Source organism: Barbus barbus (genome assembly GCF_936440315.1).
Source record: "Barbus barbus genome assembly, chromosome: 18".
In the NCBI taxonomy this organism is placed as follows: Eukaryota; Metazoa; Chordata; class Actinopteri; order Cypriniformes; family Cyprinidae; genus Barbus; species Barbus barbus.
The window spans coordinates 27,206,302-27,220,698 of record NC_136746.1 but is presented as its reverse complement, the minus strand read 5'-3'; the positions used below and the strand labels follow the sequence as shown (position 1 = coordinate 27,220,698).

General features: G+C 36.5%; 1 protein-coding gene across 1 annotated transcript in view; it reads right to left on the bottom strand.

Moving 5' to 3' along the window:
- Positions 1 to 850: 850 nt before the first annotated feature.
- Positions 851 to 14,397, bottom strand: part of LOC306884216 (collagen alpha-4(VI) chain-like) — a gene marked incomplete at both ends in the record, with an annotated part of 54,334 nt that continues 40,787 nt past the window's right edge. The window contains 13 exons of the mRNA XM_079439935.1: positions 851 to 1,041; positions 1,379 to 1,417; positions 4,013 to 4,183; positions 4,380 to 4,567; positions 6,613 to 6,703; positions 7,238 to 7,879; positions 9,739 to 9,814; positions 11,109 to 11,605; positions 11,711 to 11,722; positions 11,880 to 11,916; positions 12,931 to 12,993; positions 13,664 to 13,714; positions 13,827 to 13,889. Coding sequence (XP_079296061.1) covers positions 851 to 1,041; positions 1,379 to 1,417; positions 4,013 to 4,183; positions 4,380 to 4,567; positions 6,613 to 6,703; positions 7,238 to 7,879; positions 9,739 to 9,814; positions 11,109 to 11,605; positions 11,711 to 11,722; positions 11,880 to 11,916; positions 12,931 to 12,993; positions 13,664 to 13,714; positions 13,827 to 13,889 — 2,121 coding nt within the window. The remainder of the gene's footprint in view (positions 1,042 to 1,378; positions 1,418 to 4,012; positions 4,184 to 4,379; positions 4,568 to 6,612; positions 6,704 to 7,237; positions 7,880 to 9,738; positions 9,815 to 11,108; positions 11,606 to 11,710; positions 11,723 to 11,879; positions 11,917 to 12,930; positions 12,994 to 13,663; positions 13,715 to 13,826; positions 13,890 to 14,397) is intronic.

Genomic DNA, 14,397 nt, shown 5'->3' with positions numbered 1-14,397 from the left:
AGGGTTCACTGGTAAACAAGTGATTTAGTGCTACATTTCTCCAACGGACTTCAAATGGAATGAGGGTGAGTACATTTTAAGCACATTTTTACTTTTTGGGTGAACTATTCCTTTAAACGGGGGAAGAGAGAGTGCATTTTAAACACTGAAAAACACACTTTATGAGACAGCACCCTCTTCTGGCATGCATCCTATTCCTAAAAAATGCATGCAACATCAGATCAGATTATCAAATGTGTCATAATTTTGTCAGGATACCTAACCCACAGTATTTTTACATTTGTTTTACTGTACTGTATATCCAGGGGCTTTCCAGAAACACTTATTATAAAAAAAAGTGAGGCTCCTTAAATAGAAATATGTACAACACATTCTTATTTTCATAAGTGTTTTTATTCCTCTTAACAGTCATCCTGATGAGAGTGTGCTTTAAAAAAACAAAAAAAACATGGACAATTCACTCAAGGAATTTAGTGAAAATTAGGTTTTATAAAAGGCAAGTAAAAGAATGAAGAATGTTGTTCACGACTAATGGCACCAAATAGAATTGTAATCTGCATTTAAGATGTCAAAAACATTGTCTCGGCCAATGGTGCGAGTTTCAGGTGGGCCTACTTGTTCAATCAAGCAATGGCTGAAATTATTGAAACGGTTCTTTCTGGTACTGCTAATGATGCATCATTATAAACTTCACCTTTAAACAAATATACATTTAGCTAAATATACAAATACATTTAGCTAAAACTGATTCTAGGTCTGCCCTTTGACAATCGTGATGAGAATATGATCATAAAAGCAGAAGTGGCAAAATGGATTCTGAATTCTTTGTAAATTGATTAGATATCACAGTTTAGATGTTTGGAGATACTTTTCTGTCCCCGAGACAGCGAATCTCGCAGTCCTCCTGAGTGTTGAATCTGTTGCTGTTCCCGTCACAGCCTCCGTACCAGAACTGGACACATTGGTCACTGCTGACGTTGTAGTGCCATTTCACTGAAAAGTTTGAGCAAGTTCCTGCATCGAGTTTGAGCTGGCAAATGTCTATGAGCAGAAAGAAAATAAAGAAATAAAGGTTTTATGTTACACAGAGTGATGATCAGGCTGATCAGATCCAGGCAATTTAAAAAAGTCACACTTAAGGACACTTGCATATTTTTACCATGCATACTGAGGTCAGCAATAATTTTATACTTGATTTATATGATTGTTTTAGTGAATGAAGAATGCTCCTCATATGTTTACTTTGTAAAAAAAAATAAAAAAAACAACTTTAAATTCTATAAATGCAAAATATTTTACGGTTTGGTTTAAGTTATAGAAAATATTATCTTTATTTAAAACGGTGGTAGTCTATGGCATAAGTAAATGTATTCTTTACCCTTGAAACTGGAATCATCCTCTGGAAGATTTTCAGATTCTGAGAGAGAAATTTGAACAAATCTTAAAACTCTGTACAGGTAAAATGGCCTACATAAAACAACCCATCCTTTAAATCCATTCAAAAATATATATGAATTTAGTCAATTTGTATAAAATGGCTAAATTCCTGTATGAAAAAGAGGAAATAATGCATAATGTATGTATAATAGTAATAATAATAGTAACAACTTAACCCTCACGTTATGTTCTGGTCATTTTGGCCTGGAGAGGTTTTTCTTTTCCCCAAAAAAGGTTGTTTTTTTTGGTGAAGTAAATACTACATAAACAAAAATGTAATTTCTACATTAATTTAGTTCACGCAAGAACAAAAAAAATGTAATTCTATATTAGTACTCAATGTAAGCTTGTAGAATTCAAGTTTGAACTTATAAGTATATTTTTATTGGAATTGTTTGTTATGTTTACAAGGATTCTTTAAGTAAACATCAAAGTCCTGATCCCGTTGTTCTCATCATGCACTTGGGCATGAATAATTAATGTGAACTTTTTTGCTCTTTTTGAGATGCATTTACACTGTTTTATGGTTGCTTTTGATGTTAGGTTTAGTAACTTACTGTTTTGTGACATCTGGAGTTGATTTTCTACTCAAAATGACCCATTCATACTCAAACACTATCCACTGATTGTCACCGTCATTGTGTATGGTGTACCAAGTATTGAGGTCTCGGTGTTCATCTGGGTAATAATTCTATTAAGTGGGCATGTCATCTTAAAAGGATAACCAGCTGTCTATTTGCTTACTTGCATGTTTGTGAGTGAATCACATTAAATAGCATGGTTGATTTCCAGTGCTACATCAATTGAGTACATTTTAAAAGCCATGACTGAGTGAAATGTACTTAATTATTTTAAGTTAAATCTGCAATACTTTAGTAAAAATTACTCATCAAACTCTATCTGGCTATGTTAAATTTACTTATTTCCAGTGCTAATTTTACCTAACTTAGTTAAGTAGATTTTTCTTAATTAAATACTTCCATTTTACTTAAAATTTATGTGTGCAAAAACTTGCAAAATAAAAATGAAGTAAATCTTACTTTTAGTTTTTTTCAGTATAGTTAATGTTCTCGCATTGCACTAAAACCTACTGACTTCACTCACACAGGGTATAACATCCCTGTGGATAATTGTTAATGTCACGAATCTGGTTTGTGGCCTTCCGTCCGACTGCCACAAGAGGTCGCTCTCCATCATATTGACTCTCACACCACACATCACACTGGACTGCATTTCCCATCATCCACTGCACTGATGACAAACACACAGCTGATTGCACTGATTGCACAGCTGTCACCAATCACACGCTCACCTAAGAGCTATTACACACACTACACAAAACACACTCAGATCCTGATCTAGTTGCCGAGTATTGTCTAGCGTTTAGCACTCTCCTAGTGTTATCTACTTACCAAGCCTTTCCGTGTTTGTTTTTGTATTCAGTCACCTGTATTGTTCTGCGTTTATCACTCTCCGAGTGTTAGCTGCTTTACGAAGCCATTCCTAGTTTCCGTTTCTTATTTTAGTTTAAGTCTAGTCTTTTCATGTTGCCTTGTTCCTGATCTTCTGCCTTGTATCTTGGATTAACCCTTTGCCTTCCATTTGGACTCTGTTTGCCCCTGCCTGGACCATTGCTCGTGTACCTGGATTACCCCTCTTGTCAAGCCCTCTGGAAGACCACGCCCGTTTACTTGAGTACTCATCTGTCTTGCCCTCAATATACCTGTTTGCCATTTGTTCGACCCTGCCTGTGTTTTTGACCATGTCTACTAATAAAAGCTTGCTCATGGATTCGCATGCCTCGCGTCTCGTTCGCCCTGTTACAGTTAAACACTACTTATTATAATTTAATTTTTTTTAACTACCTTGTTACACTTGCGGTGTTCCTGGCCAAAAATTGCTTGTTAACCCCTCATTATGCTATATTATTACCAAATATTGGATTTACTCTATTAATGTATTTTCTTTCAATTAGCACAGATTCGGTTTCTTTTTAAAACTGACTGATTGTATGCTTAATTGATCTGAGATAATGCAAATAATGCAATAACAGTGCTAATTAAAAAAAAAAAACAAGTTGACTAAAAAAAACTGGGTTTCACTTTATTTTGATGGTCCCTTTAACACTCTGTTGACCATAAGTAACATTGCACCTACATTTCTATTAACTCCCATTAGAGTGTTAGTAGTAGTGTATTAGTAGATTGCAAGTACATGTCAACTTATTCCAACCTTACCAAAGTTACTTACAGTCAGTAGAGTGTCTGTTGAGAGACCATCACAATGAAGACTTGGCAGATATGAAGGATATCTTAGCAGACAGTCTACTAATAATCTAATGACAGTTTGCTGACATGTAGTTGTAACATTAATGTCAACAGAATGTTCAAAAGGGACCATCAAAATAAAGGCTTACCAAAAACTGAATCCAAGATTTGCTGATAATATAGCATAATAGTTAAGGATTTTCAGCACCGCACAAGTGTTAAATAAAAAGTAACTAATCCGAATTTACATAAAAAATGGATTAGGAACAGCCTAAATATCAGGCTGTAACAAAATTTGGTAAATTTACCTGTAGACACACATTCCCTAAAGCACTCGTCCTCTGTCAAGAATCGGTTTTCATTTCCGCCACAACCACCGTACCAGAAGCGCATGCATTTCTTAGTCTGCTGGCTGTAGTACCATCTGGACATATACGATCCACACACATGGCCAGAATCTTTCTCAAGGAAGCATCGTGCTGTTGGAAACAAACAGTACACTCCAATAGTTCCCCTACGGCACTGAATACTGAACTCTTTCAAAGAAACTGTGTAAAAACAGCTTGTGCATTTTTAATGTGAGTGAGGATACATGCACAGTACCGCGTCAGAGACATATTCAACTTCAAAGTTGAATTCAAAGGGATTTAATTGGGCAGTGAGATTTAGATTCACCACCTTTAGTCTTCGGGGGCTCGGTTTGGTCCTCTTTGTGCTCTCCTGTAAATTGTTCATTGTCATCAGGTTGACTGCGTTCAGTGATTGGTTCTGTGTTTTGCTCATCATAAACATCTTCATAATATTCCTGAGGCTTCTCTGTTTCAGTGAGCTCTTCGGTGGGTGCTTCAGTGGGCAGAATATCTCTGAAATACAGTAAGGAGGATTTGTTTCATTAAAAAGCACAGACCGTGTCCTGTATAGCTATTAAGTGTTGTAGTGAACAGCGGTCAAGATGGCAAAACTCCTTTCCACACAATGTGTGGAAAGTTATATTTTGATGTGATCAGGCTTTGTGGACAACAAAGGAATGACATTTGCCTTAAGATAAACAACACTACCTCTTGTGGAGAGGGGGGGGTTAACATTAACCTACAGTAACCCCCGCTCAGGAACCACTTTGTTCTCCCTCACAGGAGAAACCAGTTTTGCCATGTGGCCAAAGTCACAAATGAAAAACACATTCACATGCATTCACACAAAATGAACACAAAATTGACCAAACCTTCCTCATATCAATTTACATAACTGTATATACATAATGAGTGCTGTGTGTGATACAACAAGGTATGCAACATTACCTGTTAAGGTATATACTGTATATATGAATGCAGGGGTCAATGCTCAGCATTACTCATTAATGTTTGGTCTTCATATTTTCAGCACAGTGTTTAGCTTAATCTGGAATAGGTTTGGAAAGTGAATAATACAGAGGAAATACTTTAAAGGCATTGTTCTAAAAGTGGATTTTAAGCTATGCAAATAGACCTCATATCACACCTCTGACAGCATCGGCCAATCAAAATGCTGGATCTGAAAGGTGCCAACTTGCAGATCCCTCCTTCTCATGGAAAGATTAAAAGGTTCTCTTCAAGACAAAGAAGTTGTGCTAAAATGTTGTTGCGAAGTTAGGTTCTAAGTGGTGAGGTCGACCTTGTGATAAGATGTTGTTGCTAAGTTAGCTTCTATATAGTCTCAGCCTCAGACGTCACGCGCACAGACCGTTGGCTAAATGTCTGATGCATATGGCACACTTTTCTGGAAACACTTCAGGAATGACGAAGTCGTCATCTGACAGATTGAATTAAACCGGATTGCCGGGAGACGCGTTTACATTCGGTCCGCCGGGAAACAAAGATGCCGTGCCACCAAACTCCCTCACAAAAGAAGAAAGCCGTCGTGTTTACAAATGTGACGACGAACGTTTATCAGGGTCAACTAAACGCTGGATTTTCAAAAGCATGTGAAATATTTAATGTTCGCGGCATATAATCTTTAAAACACATCCGAGTTTCTCACACCGGTTTGTTATTGTGAATGAATGAATGATGCATTTATATAGCGCTTGTGTATTACCGTACACCCAAAGCACTTTACAATCATGTGGGGGTCTCTCCTCAACTACCACCGGTGTGCAGCATCCACTTGGATGATGCGACAGCAGCCACAGTACAACGGCGCCAGTACACACACCACACACCAGCTACAGGTGGAGAGGAGAGAGAGTCCTAGAGCCAATCAAGTGTATGGGGATTACTAGGAGGCCATGATTGATAAGGACCAGTAGAGGGAATTTGGCCAGGACACCGGGGTTACACCCCTACTCTTTACGAGAAGTGCCATGGGATTTTTAGTGACCACAGAAAGTCAGGACCTCGGTTTAACGTCTCACCCGAAAGACGGTGCGTTTTACAGTATAGTGTCCCCTTCACTACATTGTGGCAACATTTCCACACCCCTAAACTTGATGCTAAACGAAACAAACGATGATTGGTTGTTTGACATGTCGGTCAAACGGCCTCATGGGCAGGGCTTGGCCAACAAAAACGGCCATATATTCCAGACCTTCAGCCGTCAATCTGAAGGTCTGGCTATGTGAGACTAGCTTCTATATGGTGTGGTCTACTGCTAAGCCAAGAGCTAAACTGCTAAGCTAAGTTGTTCTAAGGAGAAACAAGGAAGATCTGCAAGAAGTGAATTTGGAAACTGCCACAGCAACAGAGACCACGAGCTTAAGCCCCACCCTAAAACCTTTAGATTATTGAGCCCAGAGCTTAACCGACTGTCACACCACACAAAAGCAAGCTAAGGAAATTCTGCTGCTACAACCCAATGGTTTAGAAAATACACAAGCCATCCGCTAATCTTTGTGAGTTTATGTCTAACGATTGCGGATGGTAAATCTCATTACCTCTCTGGGGTTTGTTGTCCAGATTCAACAGGTCTTAACACAAAACTACGACAGTCACGAGGCTGTATTGATGACTGGGGTAAGATTTCTCCTGCAAAACAACAGCAGATATACACCAGGGTTATTCACATTAACTAAAATAAAAATAAAACCATTAAAAAAAAATTTTATTACTTAAAATAAATGTTAACTGAAATAAAATAAATTATTTAAGCTAGTTTCCAAGGCAACATTTCTCATTTAGTTTACCTCGAAGTACTAAAATAAACTAACTGAATTAAAATGAATAAAACTATATGGACTTATTAAACAAACAAAAACTTGTAAGACAAAAATACTAAAACTTTACTTAAAATAAAAAAAGAAAATGCATAACTCAATATGCATGCAGCAGTGTCAAAAGTTTAACTTACACTTATTAGATTTATAAAAAAAAAAATAATAATAATTCACAAAGAGACATCAAAATTACTAAAACATACAAAAAAAAAATTGATAAAAAAACTATATTAATTTAATAATTAAAATTATATATTGGGTTATATACTACCTACTGTACAGACCATGATAGTAAGCAGCTCTATCGCAGCGGCCTTATCCAAACACAATCATGAATATGTCTTACTGTGGAGCATATGCAGGAAGGCGTAAGCGAAGCGTGTGCTGTAATCTCTGTTATCCAGGAATACCAGGTGCTGCTCCAGACGAGAGCTGGTGAGCTCCCCCATCCGGGTCCAGTCGAATCTCTGTCCCGCCATGAGGATAAACATAACGACATTCTGGCACTTACACAATCTAGATAAATAATCAAGATGAGCTTTGCTGTGCTCAGAGTCTTCACCAAAAACAGCCATGACCATTCGTTTGCTTCGTGGTCTTTCTGCTTTCAGGATAACGTTAGTAATCAGCCACTCCAAAGCAGGCTCAGGATGAGATGTCCCGCCCACTTGCGTCACTGTATTAGTAATATGCCTCTTCATGATACTGCGATCTTTAAATTTAGTGAAGCTGAACTCCTCGTTGATGTAAGAGGAGCCGTAAATGGAGCTCTGCTGGTAGACAGATACTCTGGTTTTCCCATCAGCTCTGCTCGGCTCGCTGCTCACACCGATCTGGTCCAACAGAGACAGCAGGAGCTCCTTCGCATTTACATACTGTTGAGTGTTCAGATTATCAGACCCATCCAGCAGCACAGACAAGTCCAAATCCATCTGCAGGGGCGGAGGCCGCAGAATTACACCACACACTGGGTCTGGGTTACAGCGATCTGGCAAGAGAGAATAAAAACACTCGGCTTGTGATTAAAGACATCCATGATTCAAAACCTACCTACATAAGCCGCATCCTAATAAAAATTTAACCTCATAAATGACTGATTTGTAACACTTTAGATAGGCAGCAACTCTGTGTGTCATACAAAAAGAGATCCTCACTGGGACTTCTCTAATAACACTAATAAAAAAATATAATAATAATGCACACAAACATTGTTCAAAACATGCATTTTGGAAAGTTGGCATGCTGAGGTTGCTCATATGACAAAACTAAGTACAAAAAAATAAGGATAAAATAAATAATGCACACAAGTATTGGTCAAAACATGCATTTCGGGGGAATTTAGAAACAAATATTTTATAACTTCATCCACCATCATAGACCGATTTGTCATGCATTATGGAATTGACTTCTCATTGGGAAGCTGGCTTGGTGACATTGCTTAGATAATCACATAATACTCTAATAATCATGTGTGACCCTGGACCACAAAACCAGTCTTAAGTCGCTTAAGGGTATAATTGTAGCAATAGCCAAAAATATATTGTGTGGGTCAAAATATTTTTTTATGCCAAAAATCAATAGGATATTAAAGTAAAGATCATGTCCCATGAAGATATTTTGTAAATTTCTTACCGTAAATATATCAAAACTTCATTTTTGATTAGTAATATACATTGCTAAGAACTTCATTTAGACAACTTTAAAAGCGATTTTCTCAAAATGTAGTTTTTTTAGCACCCTCAGATTCCAGATATTCAATTAGTTGCATCTCGGCCAAATATTGTCTGATCCTTAAAACAACATACATCAATGGAAAGCTTATTTTTTCAGCTTTCAGATAATGTATAAATCTCAATTTTGAAAAAAATGACACTTAAGACTGGTTTTGTGGTAATGCACAGTATTATTGGTCAAAATATGCACTTTTTGGATCTACAATAAACATTTTTCACTTTGTACACCATTATAGATGGATTTTTACTGGGTTTGTTGCAATGTATTATGGGATTGACTTCTCATTGAGAGATTAGCATGCTAAAATAATGGCAAGATACTCTAATAAGCATGAAAATAAATAATGCACACATATATTGGTCAATTCTTTATTGTTTTTTATGTAAACGTGGTAGACAGGAATGTTGGACCATGGTACTCATATCTTTCGTGTTGCACATGACACTACATTCTAAAATGCGGCACTCAAGGTAAAATAACTTCCAAAAAACACATTTCCAGACCTTGAATCTCTTTTTTTTCCCCCCAACTGTCCTGTGTCTTGTGTTTTTAAACATAAAAAACACATTCTGTGTAAATGTCCCCTTGAAATGAGGTATTTTTAGATTTTTTTTTTTTTACATTTTGGACATTTTACACTTGCATCAGAAGCGTGCTTACTGCAAGACTACTGAAAATGCTGCCTACTGTACACAAGTTTTGGAACAGAGCCTTCATTTTTGTTCCTTTAAATGTTTAAATTCAAATTCAAATTTTATTTGTCACATACACAGTCATACACAGTACGATATGCAGTGAAATGCTTGTACGGCAGCCAGTGACCTTAAAAAATATTAATAAGAAGAAATACAAAAGAAAATAAATTTAACTAGTAAATAAACTGTACAAATAAGGGCATAATAATAAAAAAAATAAATAAAAAAATATATAAAAATTTTAAAGTGGCAATGCAAAAGTGACTTATGAAACGTTAAAGTGACTTATGAAGTGTCATGTGCAATGGTTCAGATATATAAATATGTGTTGCATGAATGTGTCCATGATTGTCCAGTCAAGTTTAGATGCTCAAAGAGGTGAAAAGGATCAAATGTGAATGTCTGCACTGGAGCTTACCAAAACAAATGATGCACCGTTTAATGCGATTTACTCCTCTGCCATCAACGACAATGTAGCTTCCGGTGTCATCAACCTGAGATTTGAGGAAGAAATGACTCTTTTTTTCAAAGCTGAGAGAATTAGCACATTATCTGGAAAACCAGTTCGTGAAAGAATGTGTAGATTTTCCACAAATTAAAAAAAAAAAAAAATGCATCCCTCACAAAATACTGGTTCTTGTATATTTGTTTATTAATTTCAACTTAAGTACTTTCAACTACCAAAAAGCGTGTATTGTTATTCTTTTGTCATCACAGTCAGTAATGCTGAATGAAATTAATTTCAAAATTGATTAACAAAACTGAACAGAAATAAGGTGAACTGAATCAACACTGAACTGACTTGAGCTGAACAACAAGATTGTTTTCTGTAGATCTGCGTACACTGCCCTCCAAAAGTTTGGAAACGCCCTAGAAAAGTGGGGTTTTGGACAATATTGGCATGAATCCTTTTTAATTTATGATAATTTTGCACTGATAAGGGACAACACAAACTACAAAAACATTTTATTACATAAAAAGTTTATACATAGAAAAAACTGAAATTTTCGATTCATCAAAATATCCACCATTAGCAGCTATTACAGCTCTGCATAATCTGGGCATCCGAGCTGTCAGTTTATTCAAACATTAACTTGATACTGTATATTACTCCAAGCCTCCTGAAGGATTGCCCAAAGATGATTCACACCGGTTGGACACTTCTTACGGACATCACGGTCCAGTTCCTCCCATAGTAGCTCAATTGGGTTGAGGTCGGGTGATTGGGGAGGCCATTCCATGACAGACAATGATGCCAGCTGACTGTTTCCTCTCTAAATAGGATTTGCACAGCTTGGAAGTGTGCTTGGGGTCATTGTCTTGTTGGAAGGTTTAGGAAGGTTGGGGTGTTTCCAAACTTTTGGAGGGCAGTGCATAGCTAAATCAAACTCATATTGGTGAACTGAATTGAATTAGCATTGAACTGAATAAGAAGAGGAGTCTACTGGCTATTGTAAATGTGCTTTATAGCTGGATTAAGCTTGTTTTATTGTTTGATGAAATTTGCATGATTATTGAGCTGAACTGAATCATCACTGAACTGACATGAGCTGTTGAACTTTGCAACACTGACATTGTTATTGAACTGAACTGAATCCACATTAAACCAAACCGAGTTGAATAATGGCATTATTCATTATTTTGTGATATTTTACAGCTGAAATTGTATTTGAAGAACAACATTAACGCTGCTATTTTCCTGTTTATTACTGAGGAGTAATATAAATAAATATAATTGTAGGTGACTTGCATTTTTTTCATATGCAAATTGATTATTTTCATATCTACCTGCATTGCTCGGCGCACATCATCAGCAGGATTTAAGGCGATCACTCCGAGGCCAATGTCTGCAGCCTTGAACTCCAGCATGGCTGTTGCAAGGCTCGATTCATCCCTCGATGGCCCGTTTGTGAAGAACACGGCCACTTTCCTCATAAGCCTGCCCTTTCGGACACGTTTGAAGACATTCCGGGCCACGAAGCTCATGGCTTGTCCGATGTCTCTGGTTTTTGTGGTTCTCTCTAGAGTAAATGTTTTCACCGCTTCCTGAAGGGTCTTCTTCTTAAGGTGGTCTGCGAAACGGATCAGATTCCGGGTCTCGCTGCTGTAAGAGATCACAGACACTCGCGCTCCCCATGGACAGTTAGTCTCAGCAATGGAAATGTCTTCCAGTAAGGACAGAGCAGCAGAATGCATTTGCTTGAACGCTTGAGGAGTCACACCCGCAGACATGTCCAATGCTATCACCAGGTCTGTGGGGTAGACTGGACACCGGCTACCATCATCTAAAAGCATTTTGGAAAAGAAAAAAAAAACAATAAAATTTACCATTCGCTGAAAGTTACTGATAAATGAGGTACTGAAATGTTAAAATATAAAGCAAAGCATACCGGAGCAGCAAGCTGTGGAAACAAAATGAAAGAGATTTAGATACATTTCAAATGATTTCAAGGTTTAACATAGGGTAAAAGGCACATATAAGGAATTATAAAGAGAGAAATAAAATAATTGAATTTATTCTGCCTGGCTTTCTTTGGATATTAGGCGCTCTGAACTTACGACAGTTTTCACGAATGTATTCGACCAGGTCACATTCCTTGACGTGCAGAAAAGGACAGAAGGAAAACGATCAAACTTTTGGAACCAATGAGTAATTTAATACTGTTTAAAGATAATGTAGTAATATCAACATACAGGCATCTGACTGATTCCAGGAGGTCCTTTTTCACCCTAAAAATAAAATTAAATAAGTACATAAACAAATAAATAAAGAACCGAAACGTCTCAGTACACCTTCTTTACATTTGCTTAACCCTCTGGGCCTCTTCAATTATGGGTCACACTTCCTACCTTCATGGTCAAAAGTGACAGAAGACTTGAAATGTTACTTTTTTTTTTTTCACGAAAACCAATAAAATATAAAAATGTAAATAAAATACAAGTAAAACAGTTTTTGTCCAATAATATTTTTTTGATTACTATTTAGAATTTGGAGAGGATTTTATGATACTATGCCATATTTATTTTATTAAATTTATGCTTTTTTTTTCCACGGTAGTGTTACTTTATTTTTCAACACTTTAACATATTCAAACCATGTCCATGATATTTGTGTGTGTGTGTGTGTGTGTGTGTGTGTGTATGGTCACATAACTAATTTGACAAAAGTCACCAAGAGTTATCCCATGAAGTCAAAAAAAATTTAAATTCAAAACATAATTTTTCGTTTAGTTCTGAAGAGGCCCAGAGGGTTAAGCTGACAATTGTGTGTGTGTGTGTGGTCAAACTATTAATCGCATCCAAAATAGAAGTCTATGTAATATATGTTTGTGTACTGTGTATATTTATTATGTATATATAAATACACACACATACAGTATATATATATATATATATATATATATATATATATATGATATATACACACATATATATATATGATATATACACACATATATACATGATATATACACACATATATACATACTATATTCTATTTTGGAAGCGATTAATCACGATTAATTGTTTAACAGCACTAATATACAAATACTACATCATAGATATATAAATATTTATCTAAAAAGTAAGAAAGTGTTTGCAGATGACTGACCCCGTGTCCATCCATCCCATTCTCTCCTGGAGCACCTGGAGGACCTTGGTGACCAGTGTTTCCCTGATCACATCAAAACATAATACAACATAACTGCATACATTTCAAACAAGTATTCTGCAAATATACAGAACCTTCTCTATGTTAAGAAACGCATGATTGTTTTGGTGGACATCAACTTCAAAAGGTAAATAAACAAGCAAAAAGTGAATTAAATGAACGTGTACCGGTTTTCCTCGATAACCTTTATGTCCTTTACTTCCACTGGATCCTTTGGTACCATCCTCACCCTATTATCATAATCACTGGTATTAATAATGTTACATATTGTTATATTAATTTAAAATTATTATTATTAACATTTACATAATTACATAAAATGCCTAGTGATGAGATACAACAGATGTTTAACTAGCTTTAACACACCTGCAAACCAGGGAGGCCAAAGTATCCAATGCTTCCCTAAAAGCAATTTCGTTCTGTTAGTTGACTAGCCATAAACATACACAAAGGAGAGAAATCAAGTTACTGTATTTTCCACAAAAGAATGTTTGCACTTTGCTCATGTTTCTTGTGCTTGATGTTGTTGTAATATAAATCATAGCATGTGTCAAATGATTAAAAAAAAAAAAACTTGTATCACGGAAAACAGAAAATAGTAGATATTCAGATGCAATTTCTCATACAATTTCTCTGATTTTTCAGTAAATTTGTGTACGGATAGCACAGGTACCTTGTGTCCTTTGGGCCCAGAAGGTCCATACCCGTCTCTTCCATCTTGACCCTGTTTGTATAAAGTCATGCATTAAACTGGAAAGTCACACAAAACTATTTAATGTGGTTTAAAAGGCATTTTAACATTTTCAAGTCAGCAATGCACAAATGCAAAAACTGACCGGAGGCCCTCTGAATCCCTCTCGTCCCAGCGTTCCCTTCGGCCCTGGGTCTCCCGGAAGACCCTAAACACACGCAGGCACGGTGTGAAAAAACAGGAGCACATGAATGGGTGCCATCAGAATGAGAGTCCAAAGAGCTGATAAAAACATCACAGTAATCCACAACTCTCCAGTCCATCAATTAATGTCTTGTAAAGTGAAAAGCTGCCTGTTTGGAAGAAACAAATGCACCATTAAGATTGAAAGTTTTTAACTTTGTTTCCGTTGCTAAAATACGAATACTATCCATAATATACTGGTTTAAATTATTATTGTCTTGTCTGAAACAGGAAAGACTGGTACAAGCGGAAACGGTCCAAAACAGTTCTAAACAAATATTACTTGTGAATTACTGTGATGTTTTTATCAGTTGTTTAGACTCTCATTCTGACGGCACCCATTCACTGCTGGGGATCCATTGGTGAGCAAGTGATGCAGTGCTAAATCACTCCAAATCTGTTCTAATGAAGAAATGAACTGATTTCTCAGAATCAGGAAAAGAAAGAAGGAAAGGAAGAAAACTTTGATGCGT